The following is a 19,614-nucleotide window of genomic DNA, read 5'->3' on the forward strand; positions in this document are numbered from 1 at the left end:
GGGGTATGCTCACAAAATGCTCCACACAGCTGGAAATTGCTTCTGTGGACTTACACAACTAGTGACAATGCAGTGTGCAACTGAGAGGCATTAGTGATGAAAAGGATGCCAGAAAACCACCCAGGTGCTTCTGAGAGAAACAAAGCACTTAAGCCCTCAAAGTGAGCTGGACCTCACTGTCAAGTGAGTTTCTCCAGTCTACAGATCTGATAAAATCACAGCTGCAGAATCATAATTCATGACTATAATTCACAAGGAAAACTGAAAATCCATTTACATTTATTAGGAGATGGTTGTGCACAATTTCTCATCTTATTCAAAAAGTCTACAAATAGAGTTTAACATTTCTGATTGCAAGCAAATGTTTGTTCAACGTTCTTAGTTCGATAAGGCCAATTTAGTGCCTTTTTACACTTTCAAGGTTTAGTATACATTTGTCAGTTCTTTACTTTCTTCTGGTAATAGTCCCACTGGAACAGTAAGGAAAGTTCACTAAGACACTTTATAACAGCAGCTGAACTTGGGTTACACAAATTCAGTTTTGGAATATGCTTCAAATGTAAATTATTCTAGGCAATTTTCCATTTTGAGATCTTAAAACCCCATCAAAGGCTCTTCCCTTTCCACCCACATTTGTGCTACCACCACGAGAATGCCCTCCATAGAGCCGTACATCCAAGGATCTCAAAGCACTTCAGAAAGGAGGGCACCCCAATTCAAATTCTGGGATACTTGAGCTGGAATCCTACTTAATAAAGAGTATATTTTTTTTCTTCGTCTTATGTTTACAAAAGCATCAAACTAAGCTGATCCTGTCTTGACCTTAGTCCCACCTCTGACTATCTGTCACTTTCATTCAATCCTACAACTTGTTTAATTATAATGCTCACAGCTGAGTTTCCTCTATGGAAAGCTGAGCATCTACTATGGTCAATTATTTTCAGGTGGAAGTAGTGGTCAAATTTTAGGTCTGTCACAATCTTGAGAATCGTTTTACTGGAGAGTAACTACCATAATTAATGTAATGTAATTTGCTAATGCACTTGATCCCATATTGGTTTAAGAAGTGTAATAGACTATATATGCATTTCTCTAAATTCTCTCAGAGCTGAAACTACATAGCTACAGTGAAGAAATTCTAATTTTGCCTTAAGCAGAACATTTTACAACATTATTTTAACTTACAACTTTGATTTAGAGCACTATTTTCATAAAGATTTTCAGTTTGCAATTCTGACTGAATAGGTGAGCGGCAAACATGACATTATATGTACAAGTGTTAGTATACTACCAGAATGCTGTACTTCCTTCTTAAAAATGTCCTTAATAAAGCATTAAGCATGTCAAAAAAACTTTTGTAAACAAAAGATAAATTACTCATGTTCTGCTCTGATTATAGCCAGATACATATTCTCATAAAATAAACATTCTCTTGTCATTTTCCATGGCCCACATATCCATATATATGAGGTAAACCATTTAAAATTATCAATAATATATAAACCCCAGTACTCAACAGGAACCTCAGGAAAAATGTAACCGAGTAGGATGTCAATATCAAGAAGTGACACTTTGTTCCACTGCAAAGTGAAACCCATTTATTTGTGCTAAATGAATGGAAAGAATGTATTTGGAATACATTTCTTTATACATTGTACCGGCTTAGGCTGCTAAAGAAGCATTCATTAGTGCCATTTTGTGCTACTTTCTTGTACTCTGTTTCTACCAAGCAATACAAAGTTTTGGCTGTTAGGCCAATATATTCCTCTATGCTCATCTCATTTTCTAAGAGACTTTTGAACATTTAAAATACCTGTTCAAACTTTGCTTCAGGGGCATCACAATGAATATATTTTAACAAGAAAGAAATTATCATCAGTTGTTCTCTACAATCACATCGCCTTCTGCAGCAAAAAAATCCAAGAGCACACACTTGAATCAGCTCTCAGTAACCTGTGGGCAGGACCACACTCCCCTACAGTCAGCATGACAGGGCACATGGTATGGGCAGCTTACAGGTTAACAGAAATGTCAAGTGACATCATCAAATCTTAAGGTCCACGAATTGTACATTCCACAGACTCCAACAAGCCAGTTCTCTCAGTGAAAAGTTCTGACTGTACCATATGTTTGAGGTGCTTTTAAACAGGAGAAGTATGGATGTGTCCTCTGTGAATTAAGCTTATTTGCTATGTAATACCAGAGAGCTTGTGTCTTGGGCACTGATTAGGGTGTCTGACTCACTTTTGCACTAGAAGCTGATATTTTAAATGACTGAAACATAGTGCTGATCTTCAATAAGCTTGGTAAACACTGTAATATTTCAGAATTTATCACGTAGCCCATCATGCCTTTCATTTTCTGCAAATTGTCATGAAAAAATATAAAAAGGTATCCCTTTAATTTTACAAACCTAAAAGCCAGGAAAATGAAGCTTTGGAGCCAAGCAAAACGACATAATGCCGTATTACCAAACAGAGTAGCAAATGTTCCAGCCAGAGAATGGACATACATGTAGTTCAAGTAAACACTGATGGAAAACTTTGTTAAGTTAGTGTTGTAGACCCACAACACTGGCTGCATTTTATACAAACGTTTACAACACAATTAACAGTGAAGCCTATATAACCTCAGTGCAAATAAGTCAAATCCAAATATGCCAAGTAAGCCTTTGGCTTTAGTAAACTGCTCCGTGTTATGAGTCCACTTCTGACATAGAGACTGCTGAGCACATGCACTAAGGCTGAGAGGAGGGATGCACTGAATGTTGAAAATTGGCTGCCTGCGATGCCGCGGGTTGGCCCGGAGGTTGCACAGGTGGTGGAGGTGGTGGCGGAGGTGGCTGCACTGGGGTCTGCGTGTTTGGAGAAGGAGGAGGAGTGGGACGTTTAAATTTGTCGGGGCTGTTACTTCTTCGTGGTGAAGGCCTCTGCAGAACAAATATTGAAATTATGTTTAACACACTCCTGAAAAATGTTAGGTGCAAGTCCTCTAATCTTGGCAAAGGAAAAAAAAAAAATCGCAAAAAGAAGTCTGAACAATTACGTGGGAAGAAGAAATTTCAAAACATTGCAGGAGTCACAATACAACTTTTACATAAAATAAATCTTCCTCTGAAATGGAGTAGCAAAGGAAAGGGGAAGTACTCTTGACATCAAAGAGAAAATGCATTCCTTCCTGTCAGCTTGCAGGAAATGAACACAAGACATGTCCTGCAGATATGTTTACCCGTGATGACCAGCAACCTAAAAAGAAATGAGATGCTGCAGGCACAGCACCTCCCAGCTGTGCCTGCCCAACCAGTAGGTGCTGAGGAACCCTTGACTTCATGCTGCAGGCACGTGAGGTGCAAGTATGCGGTACCTGAGCATGGGTGGGAAAGCTTTGAGTATCAGAGTCTGCCCAGAATCCCTAGCTCTCTGACTCTCAGTGCCCACACACTGGAGCAAAACCAAAGCATAATACAAGCTGCTCTTGGGAGAACAAAAAAAATAATCCAATGCTTTGAGCTGCAGGAGTGAAGCAGTTGTTAGAGAGACCCCCTCAACCGAAATCACAGATTTTCAACAACTGGTACATTTAAACAGGAAGACTTAAACTCCACTTTATCTTCACAAACTGAGGGGCAGGAGGAGAAGGATCATCTTTAATGTTAGCAATGCAAAAATAGAAATCACACTCCACAACACTAACTTCTGCACTTTTGAAACAAAAATGCTCATTACTTACCTATCTGGTTAGCATTAATCAACAACCTCATGGCATGACAAAAAATCTACCCATAATTACTAATCGACCACAGGTGGTCAGCTCTGGGGAGAAGCATGATTACAATTCTATACCAAATGTGCTACAGGTAAAGTTAAATTTATTTTGCAATGGAGATCAAAAATGAAGAGTCAAGAATAAAACTGCAGTTTAGTCAAATCAAATATATGTATCTATTTTTCTGCACAACTATGTACAATAGATTAAACTTATATGTAAAACCCAAGAGATTCTTAAAAACTGACTGATGCCTCTGAAACACTTAGTATCATTTATTGCATTTGCATACATGTAAGTAGGGGACCTGGTATCAGTATGGAGACAAACACATGAGCTGCTTGTCGACACCTTTCTCTGAACAATTAGTATTTTGTTCTCAAGATGATCTTTTTCATAGTGACTCAATTCATTTAGAGTTTCAGAAAAAGTAGTATTTCACAGAGACTAAACAGAGCAAGTTCTTTGACAAAGTCATTTATAAAGTTAGTTTCCATGTTTTCAGAAGCATAAAGATCTTCCTGTGACTAACTTATGTGACACACAGCCATGGGCGAGCCCCAACCAGAATTCTATTTTCCTGCTGAGCCCCAGCTTCCTTTCTGTTCTACCTACCATTGCAGTGTTCCCACCCACCATAGCTCAGTGAAATTATAACAATTACCTTTGCACACTCATCTGAACCAAAAGCACCCATAATTTAGCATTGTACTAAAAATTCTATTAAAATACGTTTTTACATCTGAGAATGGCAAGTATAAGCAAAAACCTTGACAAATGTTTACATACTACCATACCTGCTGAGAAAAATCAAAATGGTCTTGATACAACAACCATAAGGTATTTTTGCCATATGGTTAATATTTAGGCTTTGTTTGCTCATTAAACTCCACAAATATTTAGAAGAAACACAATGAAGTGGAAATGCATGAAACATCGCAGGTAAAAAGGAAATAAATTCAGTTGAAAGATATGAGAAATTTCCCTAACAAATGTTTATATTAGCTTTCTTCTTTGCCAATGACAATAGAAAATAAGAGTTAACTGCCTGTTACAGTGACATGATGGTAGCATTGTGTGTCATCCTGAAGAAAACCTGAGCTTGAAGCAACCTCAGATGACTCATCCGTCAGATGGTGGAGACTAGGAGAAAAATGAAAGCAATGTTTTTACTTCCTGGGATAGGCTTAGTAGCTTAGAACATCACTTTTCACACCCTGCCTCTGATCCATAAAATGATACCTATTACTGTCCTTAAGATGATAATACATCCTATTCTTTTGCAGAAAACAAGGTTCTCCAAAAAGAATCAGTTTCTGAGGGGTGAAGAGGAAAATCAGGGTTGAAGAAAGCAGCAATAGGTATCTTGGAGTAAGGAGACAAAAACAAACATTTACAAAAATGTTCTGTAAAAAAGTTTAAGGACAATCACTCATAACTTCCAAAAACCAAACTATATTGGTAACAAGTATTTACTAATTTAAATACTTACTGTAATACCATGGGATGGTCCCATATGTTGCACATGAAGGCCTGGGGAATTGTAGTAAGACATTCCAGCTCTAGTCAGTGAAGTTGGTGGTGTGAAACCAACTGTGTGACTTGCATATGACAGACCTAAAATTGTTAAAACAAGGTAACATCAACATTCTTGTTTGATATTAAAAACTAATGTGTGAGGGTTTTTTTCAGATTTTTTTGGTTCTGAATCAATGACAGCCTAAAAACTGGTAAGTACTACAGATTAGCCATCTAGAAAATACTAACTGTACTGAGAATTATGATGCTAATTTATTTTCTTTTCCTGTAGCATACTACCATATGTTTCAAACATACATTATACAATGTTAAACATAACTTTTCACTTAAGATAAATGGTGTAAAACTCCCATAGTAGCTTAGTTCTAGTCCATAAGTATTTCCATTCAGCATTCCATTTCTCCGTGGAGGAAATGGCTCCCTGAACTACAGACAGTCTGAAGAAGCAGAGGGGTTGAGCCTAGAGAAGCCATCTAGCACTGGGTCACAATAAGGTTCCACAAAAAACCTGGATCTAGGTGGCTCCTCCAAGAAATACCAGATCTGCACCGAGGCTTCTTTCTCTTTTGCCTCAGGATTTTAAAGATCTTTGGGGCGGGGAAATTAAAACATCCTGGGAAATGTTACTAGCTGGACTAGGCTAGTAACTAACATTTAAAATTAAAACTTGTTTTATCTACATTTAGGAAAGCCCAATATTCAAAACTGCCAATATCTAATTCTTTCATTCAAGTATTTCCTTTTTATAAGAACTCAATTATAAAAATGCAGAGTTCCTGTATAGCTCCATTTAACCAAGGAAAACAGAAACAGCAACTGCCAAATGCTTCACATTCACACCTAAAGCATTCTGAACAGCTTGAGTTTCTCAAAAGAGCACATTTTCCAAAACCTTTTGCTCCTTTCTGCTTTTTGACAAAAATATCATAAGGAAGGAGACAGGACTTTTCTCAGCTGTTTCAATCAGACTCAAGCAACCGCTTTGGAGAATAATGATGGAAAAACATTTCTGAAGGCCTATTAAAACTTTTATAACACCACACTGGATTTAACAGTTTTCACACTAACCAATACAGAACAATGTCCCTGCAGCAACACCCAGCATCATCCCCGTCTGCATGCACCTGTGTTTCTGACTACAAGAGATGAGACAAGATCTGGACGAGAAAACAGAACAAGCCTCAGATCACTAATGAAGTCATATAAACAAAAACTCCCTGTGCTTCCTTCAATTCTGTTTGATTCTGTTACATTGTCAATGTATGTCTGGTGCAAATTATAAGTTACTCCCATGGAATCCCTGCCACTATGGAGTAACAACAAAACTAATCTGCCTTTTGACTATACAATCGAAATATCTGTAGAGCACATGTGTTATATTTAAGTGCTTTTGTAAGCACCACGGATAGAAACAAGTCAATGTTCAGGAAGGTGACAAGGCAGCCAGTCAGAGGTAAGAGCCTAGAAATAATGGGCAAAACAGAGCCACCTCTGTAACGTGGCAATTCTGAACTGCTTTGGAATAATCCAGCTCCACAAGCTTGACAAATGCAAGTCTACATGGCAGCCAAAGAAACAAAACCAGAGCAGTGCACATACATTCAGCATAGTTCATCTCTGCAGCCCCACACATCTATCTAGCATAGAGGCAAAGCACAGAACAGTACCTACACTGAAGACTAACTGGTAATTAGAACAACTAATCCCCAGCTGCCTAGGAGTAGCAGTAATTACACTATCTTCAAAGTTCTAGAAGATTTCTAGCACAGTGATCTGTGTAAGAAATCTCAGCAGTATCTCAGCTTCAAAGAGTCTTCAAAAGTAGTACCCGAGCCATGCAGGCACAAAAGACTCTGGGATTCAGAAGCCAGAATCAGATCCATTCAATCAGCTATCCACATGAAATTACAGCATTTCTAACTGGTTACAAATTCTGCTTCCACATATTCAAGGCACGTCATTTCCCAAATGAAATATGCCAAGTCATACAAATACTTGATGCAATGTACAGCTGTTTTATTATTCTGTGCTGATACTTCTGGCATCATCTTACTGTACTACTTTAGATACAAAATACTCTCAAAACCTGTTTGTTTTCATCCATTACTGCATTAATTTATCCCAGACAGCTCTAAAAAATTCCCTGTTGATCTTATTAGTTCTCTAACAAACTGCAGCTTCTATTCTTCTGAAGTCTGACACTTCCCAACTGCTGATATTAATTTATCAGATGAAAAGGAGATTAATGCAGCTGCCTGTGCAGACAAGCTAGCCTGGAACATTTACCACACCAAAATTTCCAAACTCCTAACCTCTGTTAGAAACAATAATTTTAGCTGTGCTTCAGAGTGTGTTTCAGCATCCTCTGTCCATAGGATAAAATTCTCACTCTTGTATCAACTACTGATGGGAAATCAAGTTCACAGGGAACAAGGAATGCACTCCAGTCTCAATGCAGGAATAGTGACAGAGTTCTCCTGCACTGACACATCAGCACCTAAACAGGGTGCATTGCTAAGTAATGTAAGATGCAAGCCTGTAAGTTAGCAGGTAATCTGTCCCACACAGAGGTGTAGTTATAACCCCTGTGTGACTGCAGATCCAACCTGCAGTTGGACACTGTACTGTTACAAGGGCTGCACACAGAGAACCACAAACAAAGGAGCTGTTCCTCCAGAGCAGCTGTTGGCACAACTACACTGCTGTACACCCAATTACAGGAAAGGGATAAGAAAATGTGTATCATTTTCTTGGTAACACACCTTGCAAAACATTGGAAGTCAAGCCATTTAACTCATTTCAGAAATGCAAAAACCTTCTGAAAACTCATAGTCACACTACTCATCTCTAACACCATAACATGGCTTACGGCCATAGCTGGTTTGCACACATGCGACACCTGGATGAAAATTATTTACAGTACTTTGAGAAACCACAGTCAACCTTGAAAATTCAAGGATCTAAAGACATTTAATATGTTCTAGCAGACCTGTGTAATAAAATGTCTCATTCCTATCTTGTGTCAACACAGAGCACATCTCATCTGCCTGGCAGGTTCTAGAGGTGAGCATGGGAAAGCCAGGCACGCACAATTCACTTCTTTATGTACATGGTTTTTGTGAGCACCATGTAACACCCACTGTCAACAACTTGCAATGAATATTCAATTTTAAGGGATTTTAAATTTCAGTCAATAAATGTGTTAGTAACACAAATGCATTTCATTTGACTTAAAATATATTAAGTAATTAGAAACTCAGAATAGGTTTGTTTGCCTCTGTTATACAAAGAATGTGAGACAGGAATTATTAATTTTACAGTTACTGTTTAATAATAGAAAATAGCAGAAGTACAAAAGTAATTTCTCTACTGAAGAGAAACGAAAATTGACTTTTTTTCCAACATGTTCAAAATTAAACTTCTCTAAGAAGTTTTGATTCAGAGCACAATATCAGTCTCATTACTAGTTCTTCATCAGACTCTAGAAATACATTTGAATTATGTGTCCTGTTGCACAACTTGTGTGGGAAGGGAGGGGGAAAAAAAGACAGCAAGACAGAAAAAAAGAGCAAAAAAGAAATAAAGTTCAAGTGATAGCTACTTAACTGATCTTCAATATCTGTCCACAGATCTGAAATATAGAATATCTGGTCACCATCCAAGAACATGCTGCACTAGAAGACACCTAAGGCAAAACTATTCTTGCATTTATGATGCAGGATTTTTTTCTCCAAACTAGATTTGAAAGGCTACTGACCTAAATATATTAATAGGGCACGTTACTATGTGATGCATACAATAATTTTAGAAACTGGGTTAAATATTTACCAGGTGATATAGGTCTGCTAGAACTTGGTGAGGGTGTATAAGGGATAGGACTGGACACAGTGCGAGGTCTTAATCCTTGTGCAGACATCTCATTAAAATATCTAACAAAAAAAGGCAAAGAATAATTAGATCAAACCTTTTAAAATGTGCCATGTTTTAAATGTTTCACTGTGATTTTTTCAATTCCCATAAGAATCACATTAGGAAGTCATGACAGGAACTCTTGTCATTGCTGACACTGGCTTAACTTTCCACGGAAGCAGCTGGACTTCTCTTAGGCATTTGCAGTTAAAACCATATAAGTAGTATATGATTAAATAGCATGTATTAAGGTCAGAGATGTAAACCATGTCCAATCTGACCCATTCTACATTCTTGCACTTCACACATCATTTCTACATTGAACTCAAAAGCTTGGCTGGCTGGAGTGTATCTTCCAGAAAGGCATTCAGCACTAATCTGAAATCATGAAAAAGGGTGAAGAAATCATTAAAGTACTAACAATTTGTTCCAACAGCTGATCAGCCATAGCATTAAAAACATGTTTTGGGTCCTACTTGAATCCCTCTGGTCCCAACATTTAAGCATTTGCTCATCCCATCTTCTGCCACTGGAAGAGAGAGACATTTTCAACCCAGGACCACCTCACTAAAGGTACTTCCAGGCTGTGTTGCAAGACACATCCCATACTTCACTATGATAAACTGAACAGATCAGAACCTGAGGCAAGGCATTTTTCCCCAGCTGTAATAATTTTAGTGATATTTATTTGTCCTTCTTTCACTGACTACAGTGAAGCTTCTTCACAGATATCAAGTGCTATATAAGATAATAACACCAATTGGTCCTAATTGCCACTCACTGTTTTTATCTCAAGAGATTTTGTGGGTTTTTTCCCCACAGCACTAGGCTGGTAGTCTCAGGTTGAGCTGCGTAGGCACACTCCACTTAGATTTTTCAGTCACTCTCTAGATTAGATGCCTCCCTGCTCACCTCCTCCATGTGACTGAAAATCAGTGCACATGGGTTTATGTTACTAGATTCAGCTGTGTTTCTTTACTGGCCACAGCAGAGCACCAGGCCGAATTTGCTACTTAACAGCCCTTTAACTTAATTGTCTCCTCTTCTACCAGTGTGTTCTCAGGAATTCTTAGTAGCTGCATTTACTTCCCCATTATAATAAAAAAACTCCGTAACATGTAATAGCATTAAAATTACTTCTATTTGATGGAAGTCACAATGACTACATTGAAGTCTGTCCATAGACTATTTGAAACATTTTGATACTGCATCTTGCTGGTTTTTAACCAGGATATTCAGAGTTAAAAAGCCACATGCCCTAGCACAGGCAGTACACTGTAGTAATACCAAAGTTGGTTTGAATTTGGGTAGATCAGGTAATAAAAGTAGCTGCAATAGAGAACAACAGAAAACTAACAAACTAATAAATTAGGGTTTAATTAAATATACAAGTTTTTAAAAGAGCTGCCAGTGGCAAGGTTAGTTAAACTGAACTGAGCTACCTCTGCAACACACAGTGGGCTCCAATGCAGACCAGTGTGTGAGTTCCAGCAAGGCAGCATCTCTGATTTAATCCCCTTGCATTCTACACAAATAGAATTTCCTCGAAGTCATCCCACTACCTGGCTCAGGTGATGTGGAACAGCAGCACCCCATTAGCATGTGTCCTGGTTTCAGGTATCACCCTGCTACTCTAAAGAATAGCATGGAGGGTTAAGACAAATTGCTGTTCTGGAGAAAGAGGCTTTGGGAGAGCTGTGTCCTTTACATTCAGGAAAGCATCTTCACCTACCCTCAGCTACAAGCAATAATTACCATCAGCTAACAGAACACAACTGAAAGAAATGGATAGCTGACCCATCACCACCATCATTTTTAGGAAGATGTAGCTGACAAAAATTGACATTTTAAAATCATGATTGCACATAGTCCCACAAGTATTTTGTATCTTAGGCTAACTACTAATGCCTGCTTTGTCCTTCACTTTGCTTTCTATTACTTACACTGCAAATACTTTATTTGGAGTTGTTCTGTCAGGTCTTTGTAGTACCAAAAAAAAATCAAACATGACAATTTCTTAAAAGTACAGACTAGTTAATCAAATTTTCCTGCATTTTCCTAGTTACAAGTGGTTACACTACTTACAAGTAGTGTACTTACAAGTTGTTACACTACTTACAAGTGGGCAATAAAAAATCATTAGGATACTCTACAATTTTGGATTAATACTGGTAATTCTCATAGATTTAGATTTTGACTGTACTTCCATTATACTGTAAAGAGTGGAAGAAAAGGTAAGCCTAATAAGGAAAAAAATCCAACCTCAGAATCCCCTATTTCTAACAATTTAATTTATATAGCATTTGCTACATCTTAATACCAGATGCCAATGCAGTATAGGTCAAGTTGCCTTGGTGTTTCATTAGAATGGACACACTGCTCTGAGCTTTAAGGGTACTCCTTACCACAAAGTATCTGGTACTTTGTTCCTGGTAAATTACATCTTATAACAAAATATTAAGGACCCAAGAGGAAATAGAAGTCTCTCAGTATCAGAAAAAATACACAGCACAGAGTAACTTTTTTATTTATTCTAAAGGACCACCACAAATCCAAAATACTATACAACAATACAACCAAACAATGAGCATTTGGTAAGAACTAAGAACGTTTTATCCAAAATGTACTTAAAATCCTCTTTCAAGATATAACACTGTCATATTTCTGTGACGTGAGAAAACACTAAAAGGCACAATATAAACCATGAAAAACTCAAGGTAAGGTCAGGGCAAGCAAAGCAGCTTGTAATAAAGAAAAACAAATCAAGGATGTTATAGTTTGGACATCGAGAACAACCCAACAGTTCTGGAAATACTTCATTTCAAAGGTTTTACACAGTATCCCTTGGTATTTGGCTGAACATATTTTACTTTCTGCAAAGGACAAATAAGGCCCAAGATGCTGTCCCTACTTCACAGAATTCCTTGCAGTTACCAAGGTGAGAGCAAAACAAAAGTGTTGTGATCAAATTATCCTGATTTTCAACTCCACAGCTGTATTTATTTCAATATATATTATCAAACCCCAAAACAATCTTCAGATATAAATATTTTCTTACTCACTGTTAAAGCTAATGCAAATTCTGTACAACATTGATACAATTCCTGGACTATGCTGGAATTTGATATGCATATTAAACCCACATACAAGTTACTTCTAAAATTATTCTGTAATATTCAAAAAGTAGTATAAATACTGATAAATAAGTTCAACACATCTAGATGGCCAAAAAAATACAAACCTTTCATCATCCATTTCCAAGCTGGATTCACTTTCTGACAGTTGTCTGCAGAGAGCTTCCCTTCGTTCCATTTCCCTCTGTAGTTTTCTTTGAAGTCTCAAGTTTTCTTCTCTCATATGTCGCTCCTCTTCTAAGTATTGTGCCATCTTCTCTGAATCTGAAATTCAGCCTTTTGTTAAAAGTTGATTAAAATTCAATTTCTCAGGCAGCCAAGTATGTTGTGCCTGATTTTATTCCAACACTTCAAGATGAAGGTGTAGAAAATGCTCAGGATAGATCACTGAAAATATTCACCTCTAAGTCATTAGTTCAAAGCCTAATTCAGAATAGTAACTACTAAAATAAACTATTGTTTGACATCAAGTTTGAAAACAAAATGTAAGAAAAACAAAACTCACCACCACGAACCAAAAGTATTTTTTAACATAAATTTGAAAAGAACGAAAAATTTTATAAAGAAAACATTACTAAAACCATTAAGAAAAAATACTGATTCCTGCTTCATTAAAATAATGCTATTCCACATTTACAAAGATTTTCCAGCAAAGCATGAAGAAATTATTTTAAAGGTATATTTTCATTTTGAAGGAAGCACAACACAAGTTCTGAAACTCCAAACTTAAACTTGTATTAAAATTCCTACCTTATATATATTCTACAGCACTCTTTCAATTACACATCTTATCATAGAAACTGTCCAACAGAACATGTACCAATATTAAAACACTAATATTAAAATTATATTCAGTTTTAATGTTAAAAGCCAACAAGAGGTCTACTCTACATCAAAGGGCAATTTGAGTTGTCAGTTCTAAACAAGTTCAGCAAACACCACTTAAATGGTCTAGTACCACAGATTATTTAAGGTGATAAAGTCAAATTATGAAAAGTTACAGCTTTGTGACTGATTACTTAAATAAAATGGAATATGTGATGAAGACTTATGAGACATACAATGTATTTTGTGAGATTTTGTAATGTTTAAGTAAGCTTGCAGTTAAATCCCTGACATTAAGAAAACCCAAAACAATTCATCATGCTTTGTCATCACTCCTTCATGCAACAACCTTCAAGGTAAAGAATATTCCTGTTTCAGAAACCTGTTCCCAAACTATTAGCAACATGTGATTTATCTCTCTTCCGTGGAAATATCACTTCTAAATGTAACAGTGTCACCTCTTGTACACTATTATCATACCAAACCAGCTTCTAGAAGTGTTTCAGAAATAAAAAATGTAATATAAGTATCAGAATTTCTAAGCAGATTTCATTAAGTACTTAAGACTACTACTAGAGGTTCTCTAATGACCATGTATTACAAACACCAATCTGAAAACTGCATTTCAGTTTCATCTTCTGCTTGCAGGCTGGCATATCCTACCAGCTCTGCTCTTTGTACTGCAGTTCTGTTAAACCTGTTCACAAAGTCCTTCTAAACCTAGCTCTTATTTTCAATGTAAATTTGACATTAATGCTTTCAACTTTTTACTCTAAATCACAGTAGTTCAAAAAGAAACCACTTTAAAATAGAGGATACTTGAAATGAAATTAATTAGGCTGGATTTGCACAAAGAGTACTTTTAATCTAAGGCCTTGCTCTTGTTCTGAACTTTAGTAAGTGAAGGCTGCAGTGCAGAATTTGCAAGTACAAAGATGAGCTGTCCTTATCTTCTTTTAACAGCCACAAATTATTAATGCCACAAACTTGTGCACAAGGTCTCTGCAAAAGAGCACTCCTGATCCATCATCTCTGTCTTGAAGGAAGGCTGCTGCCTCTAGCAAGCTCCTTCTCTAAATGGAGGTTGAAATAGCCCAGCTAGCCTGGCTGGCCAGAGGGGGATGATCCTGACTGTTCTGCATTTGCCCAGATTTTCCTGGCCACGTGCTGAGCTATCTACTCACTCACCAACTGCAGTGCAACGCCACTGACTCGGAGCCAGGCACAACTGCTGACTCTCAGACAGCAATTTCACATTCAGCAGGAAGGAATGAAGGACTGCACTGCAAAGTCCAAGGGGAGGTGCCAGCAGCCTCCTGGCAGCTGAGCCCATGTGCTCAGTGCACAGTCCCTTCCTGGGCAGGCAGGACAAAATGAGGTCCCACTGCTGGGCAAGGGGCCCCAGCCGTGCACAACAGGATCACGATGACTTCTACACAGCTCTTTATGCTTCAAAGCCATCTTACATAGGAAAGGACACAGCAAATGAATGCTGCTATACTGTGCAACAGCTGCCTCAGGTTGCCACAATCAACAAGTGAAATTCTTATAGACAGTTGATCTTTATTTCACTAGCTGTTAATTCTTTGGAGTAATTTTTAATTTGCAACACGACTTCTACAAAGTAGGCCATAAATATGTTTTGAAAAACTTGTATGCTGAAATACTGCTAAGTTTCTGAAAAAAAAAGATAGATACATCTTTTTCTGGCACAAAACAGTCAAGGATAATTTTTTGATTCTTTCAGACACCCTTTTAGTAAAGCTAAAGAACCCCCTAAACTACAGTTAATAATTATGCAATATACAGTTTATATTTACATATTTATAAATAAATACATCAACAAGAAATAACACTGCAATTATGAAAATGTTGCAATCCAAACCTACCACATTTTTTTCCACTGCTACCTTAAATTCAAAGGACATATAAAAATCTTACAAAGCAAAAAACTTCAGAAAATTTCAAACAAGTTGTTTACTCACGCTGTAACTGTGCAGCTCTCAATTGTTTCTTTAACCTCTCCACTTCATTCTTTAAAAACCTGATATGTCTCATCATATTTTCTGGAGAGTCTATCTCCATTGATATGTCTCTGGGAGATGGTGGAGCAGATACCGGCTGGTCTAATTTCTCCTGCAAAATTCTGTATGAAAAACAGTGCAAACTTTACCTTCCATTCCAATGAAAACCTCTTGTATACCCCAGAAAGCCATTGCAAGGATTCCAAAAGGTATGGAGGGTTTATTTTAACTACTGTATATGGGAAGATAAATTGGGGAAGAGTTATAATGCTTAGTTTTTAACTCAAAATAAAAAAGGAAAATCTGTTGTCCTAGTACAGAAGAATTTTCTAACATATTCAGACATTGATATTCCAAAATATTACAACATATAGTTCAGGAAAAACAAATTTTAGACTATAAATAGCTAACTCAGCTTTGTCCTCAAACACTTCTTATTACACAAAATTTTTGCTAAGAAAATTAATTTCATCTCTTACGAGTTTTTACGTTTATGTTCTTGGAGAAAGGACACATAGTGAAGATTGATGAGTAAAGTATGTCTGTCTTGAAACACAGGCTTTTCTGCATTTCACTACTATCAAAAGAATTTCACAGACATTTTCTGTAGGACAGTAAAATAGACTCTTTTTTTTTATTTTTTAATTTCCAAACAGAAAGGTATTATGGTGTTCCATATAATCAAGGTTTCAAACACTTCAAATAAATGATGGTAAATTCAGACCTAATGAACTTCTGTTATGAAATAAGCAAATAATATATATTAAAGGTTCTAAATGATGATTTTTGGAGATAACATAGGAGTATTTTCCACCCTGAAAGCATGAAACTTTAGAAAGAACATGTTGATAGGCCAGATCCAGCCCTGCCTTGAAGAGCAGATTTGTGCCTCTTGCACAGTGCAGTATTCATGTGTACCACACAAAGTACTGAAGCAGGGGCTGATTCCAGCACAGCTCCTCACAGGGGCACAGTCTGAGATAAATCAAACCAGAAATGGTTTCCCTTAAAGAAGGCTTTAAATCTAAGATATGCAAAAATCCTACCAAAGGCTCATCCTGCTATGGATTTACCACTGCTGAATATCACATGTAGCTCTTCAGAGCACCTTCCACACAGCAGGGCTCTGTAAAATAAAACTACAAAACCTGCAGTTCATTCAGCCTCAGGTGCTTTCTGATGCTCCAGCCAAGATTCAGAGGGTCACATTAACATAACAATAAACACATTAAAAAAATCAGATATTAATAATCATTAATCATTATTCTCTCCTACTTCCTCCTCAAGATGAGTTCTTTTATAACATTTAAGAGATGGTTGGTTTCATACATATTTTTAATTTTAGCTGTTCCAATAATATAAAGAGTCATTGTCTTAAGTTCTACTGAAGAAGCACTGGGAAGTCTCAATGACATGACTGCACACCACTGAGGAAAAGCTGAAGTCTTCTTTAAGTAGACAGGGAAAAAACAAGAGGTTCTCACATAACAAACATAGTAAAATACCATGAATTTGAAGCTGACCACAAACCAGAAACTTTAAAAAGAGGCTATCAGCAATTGAAAAAATTCAATAAATTCCTTCAAGCTTTCCCAGGTAATTTCTTATACTGGTTAGTTTTGTTTTAAGCAATCAGTGATGTGGCATCATGCTAACAGGGAACTTTACAACTTCATCTTCCAGGTTTTCACAGATTAGACAACTCTTGTGGGACAGAGATGAACACATTTAATCCAGAACATGATGTATTAAAAACCTCTCCCAAAGTAAGGAGGGCACCGTAACAAGACAAACCGTTTTTCTGCTTCAAGCTTATCCATCCTCTTCCAGAGACGATTCACTAGTGCTTCTTGTTCCTGTTCCAAGGTGTTTTCAAGGTCAATCTTCTCACGTCTTAGCTGGAGAGGAAAAACAATTAGTGAAAGTGATGGGCACAGATTTTTTACAAGGAATTGTCACTAGGAAAGCTCCATCAACACCATTTTACATAATGCTTCACAGGAGCAAGGAGAACGGGAAGAAGAGACACAATTCAGGTACAATGCAGTGGAAAAATCAAGAGATTCAGAAGTTGCACAGTTGTTATCTCCTTAACACAAGTTCTTCTCAGAGAACTTGTCCCTGGCCAATAAGCAGCAGCATGAACCCTGGACATGCAGGCACTGATGACATGACAAACCTATTTAAAGACATCTCCTATACCATGAATCTATGAAATTCAAACACTTTACTGTTCACTACAGCAATGTTTATTCTTTTGAAAAGTTTTAGATGTTTTTAGTGGAAGAACCACAGTTAAGTAATTCAGAAATGGAAGAAAAGCCATCTTTGCCTTGTGTGCCTAGTGTTAGGTAAAGGACATAAAAATAGTAAAGAAAGTGTTACGTGAAGTGTTACTGTATCAATCCTTACTAGCAAAACAAATATAATTCTATCTTAGCAAGGGCTTTATAAAAGTAAAAGCTTAACTTGACATTAATCACCTTCACTTACTGTGTGAACAAGCATTGCTGATTCTACTACAAGTTAATAAAAGATATAATGTAGAACTTTCTACTCTAAAGTTAATAAAAAGATATAATGTAGACCCACACATGAAGAAACCTATTATTAGTGTTTAAGCAGAAACACAATGCAAGTATTATTAATAAAGGAGAATATTAAGAGGCACAGCTGATCTTACTCTGTAGCAATACAGTTGAACTCAAGAAGTTGTCAATAATGAAATATTTGAGAACAGCTCAACACCTTTACAGATGGAAAACAGCATGGAAGCATTTTTCCAAGCCAAGCTTAGTTAACACCACTTTTCTGCTGGGTGAATAATCTCACATTAGAAAATGGAAAGACTGAAAACAGAAACAAACATTTTCCATTTATTACATCACTGGCTGAAGGGCTATTGCAGCATCTAAATCTGTAAACTATTCGTGCTAACTACTAAATTAATGCTGAGAAACCCAAACAAAATACAAACTTACACACTTCAGGTACCAGTGCAAGTTTAATGAATGTACAACTTTCTCCTTTAAAGGTTAGAGGAATTAGTTACTGTGAGCAGAAGCAGACATATGTTGATGAGTAATAGGGAACATACTTAGAAAGAGAAACACTGTCTAGCAAATCTTTCCATGTTTGAGTTTCCAGATGTACATTAACAGCTCAGGGAGCCTACATCTCAGCAAAAGAGAAGTCAGAAGCAATATGCTTCAGCCTCCCCACAAGGATGAGAATGTGGATCCTGAGCAACACTTCATTCCCCACACAGCTGGAGGTGGAGTGGTAGGAAAGCAAAGGGCTCAGCCCCAGGAGCACAAGGCATTCTGCCTCAGGGCTCCTCAGCCAGTCTGGCCAATGCCTGGGGCTCGGAACGTGCAGAGGGAAGAAACTACAGAAAATGTCCTGGCAGTCTGCACACAGTGCTTCTACATTAGTAAAACCCAGATGTCCACTACATTGCACAGCTATCTAGATAGTCACATGACGAAAAAAGTGTTAATGCACAATAAAGTTATGATCTTTGCAGCAATGGTTTTTGCATCATTTCAATGCAGCATGGCCTGAACTCACCTACTCATAGTCTTTTTACAAATATGTTTTGATCTAGCAACAAACAAACCCACAAGAACACACAGGTGAAAAGAAATCTGTATCTTTTAATGGTAGGAAGAAGAGCACACTGGAATTTAAAGACAGAGTGAATTATTTATAAGCCTGGATTTGAAAAACCCAAGATTACATTTAGCATTATAGCAACCATCACCAAGGCAGTGGAGTCCATTAATTATAAATCTGCTTGTGGGTGAGCATGCACAACAGCAAAGTCAAACCATCAGCAACAATACACAAATAAGCCCTGTGTTGTGCCCTGAAACTGCTCTGAGAAAACACCAAAGAAACCAAGTGAAACAGATCTAGAACTTCACATTTCCAGCAATATGAAAACATACTGGAAACAAGGATCTTCCTTTCCTGGTCATGAGTGTTGTGCCAGTTTCTCCCACTGTCAAGATTTCAAAGCTTGGAGGAAGAACACCTTGAATGGCACCTACAGCAACTGCAGCATCCTGTTGAGAGCTGTGATGTCAAAGAATTGGTGTATTTGGCTTGGTACTCAATAGTTTCAGGTGTACTTTGAAATATACTCCAGTCAATGACTTTTTTAGCAATATGGTAATATTCTGGAATAAGCAGGATGGGATTATGCTCAGGACTAAGCCAGCAGCTCTGTCAATACTAGTGTCACTCTACAGGGGTTCAGAGCTACATTCCAATCAAGCATCACCTAATTTTGACCATTAAAACAAGGAAACAAGGAAGTATTGCTTGCTTTTCAGACCTTACCCTTCCCTTCAAAGGAAGAGTAAAATTCCTTTTAACCTTCCTCACCATCCACTTATGTTTCTTCTTACTCTCTC

The 19,614-nt window shown here is 37.3% G+C and overlaps 1 protein-coding gene across 1 annotated transcript in view; it reads right to left on the reverse strand.

The window, feature by feature from the left end:
* Positions 1-262: 262 nt before the first annotated feature.
* Positions 263-19,614, reverse strand: part of CCDC6 (coiled-coil domain containing 6) — a 49,011-nt gene continuing 29,659 nt past the window's right edge. The window contains exons 4-9 of the mRNA XM_053949221.1: positions 16,991-17,094; positions 15,158-15,318; positions 12,455-12,611; positions 9,133-9,233; positions 5,258-5,382; positions 263-2,929 (exon numbers count right to left, since the gene is read on the reverse strand). Of these exons, the coding sequence (XP_053805196.1) occupies positions 2,738-2,929; positions 5,258-5,382; positions 9,133-9,233; positions 12,455-12,611; positions 15,158-15,318; positions 16,991-17,094 (840 nt within the window). The 3' untranslated portion in view covers positions 263-2,737. The remainder of the gene's footprint in view (positions 2,930-5,257; positions 5,383-9,132; positions 9,234-12,454; positions 12,612-15,157; positions 15,319-16,990; positions 17,095-19,614) is intronic.

This window comes from Vidua chalybeata, chromosome 8 (genome assembly GCF_026979565.1).
Source record: "Vidua chalybeata isolate OUT-0048 chromosome 8, bVidCha1 merged haplotype, whole genome shotgun sequence".
Taxonomy (NCBI): Eukaryota; Metazoa; Chordata; class Aves; order Passeriformes; family Viduidae; genus Vidua; species Vidua chalybeata.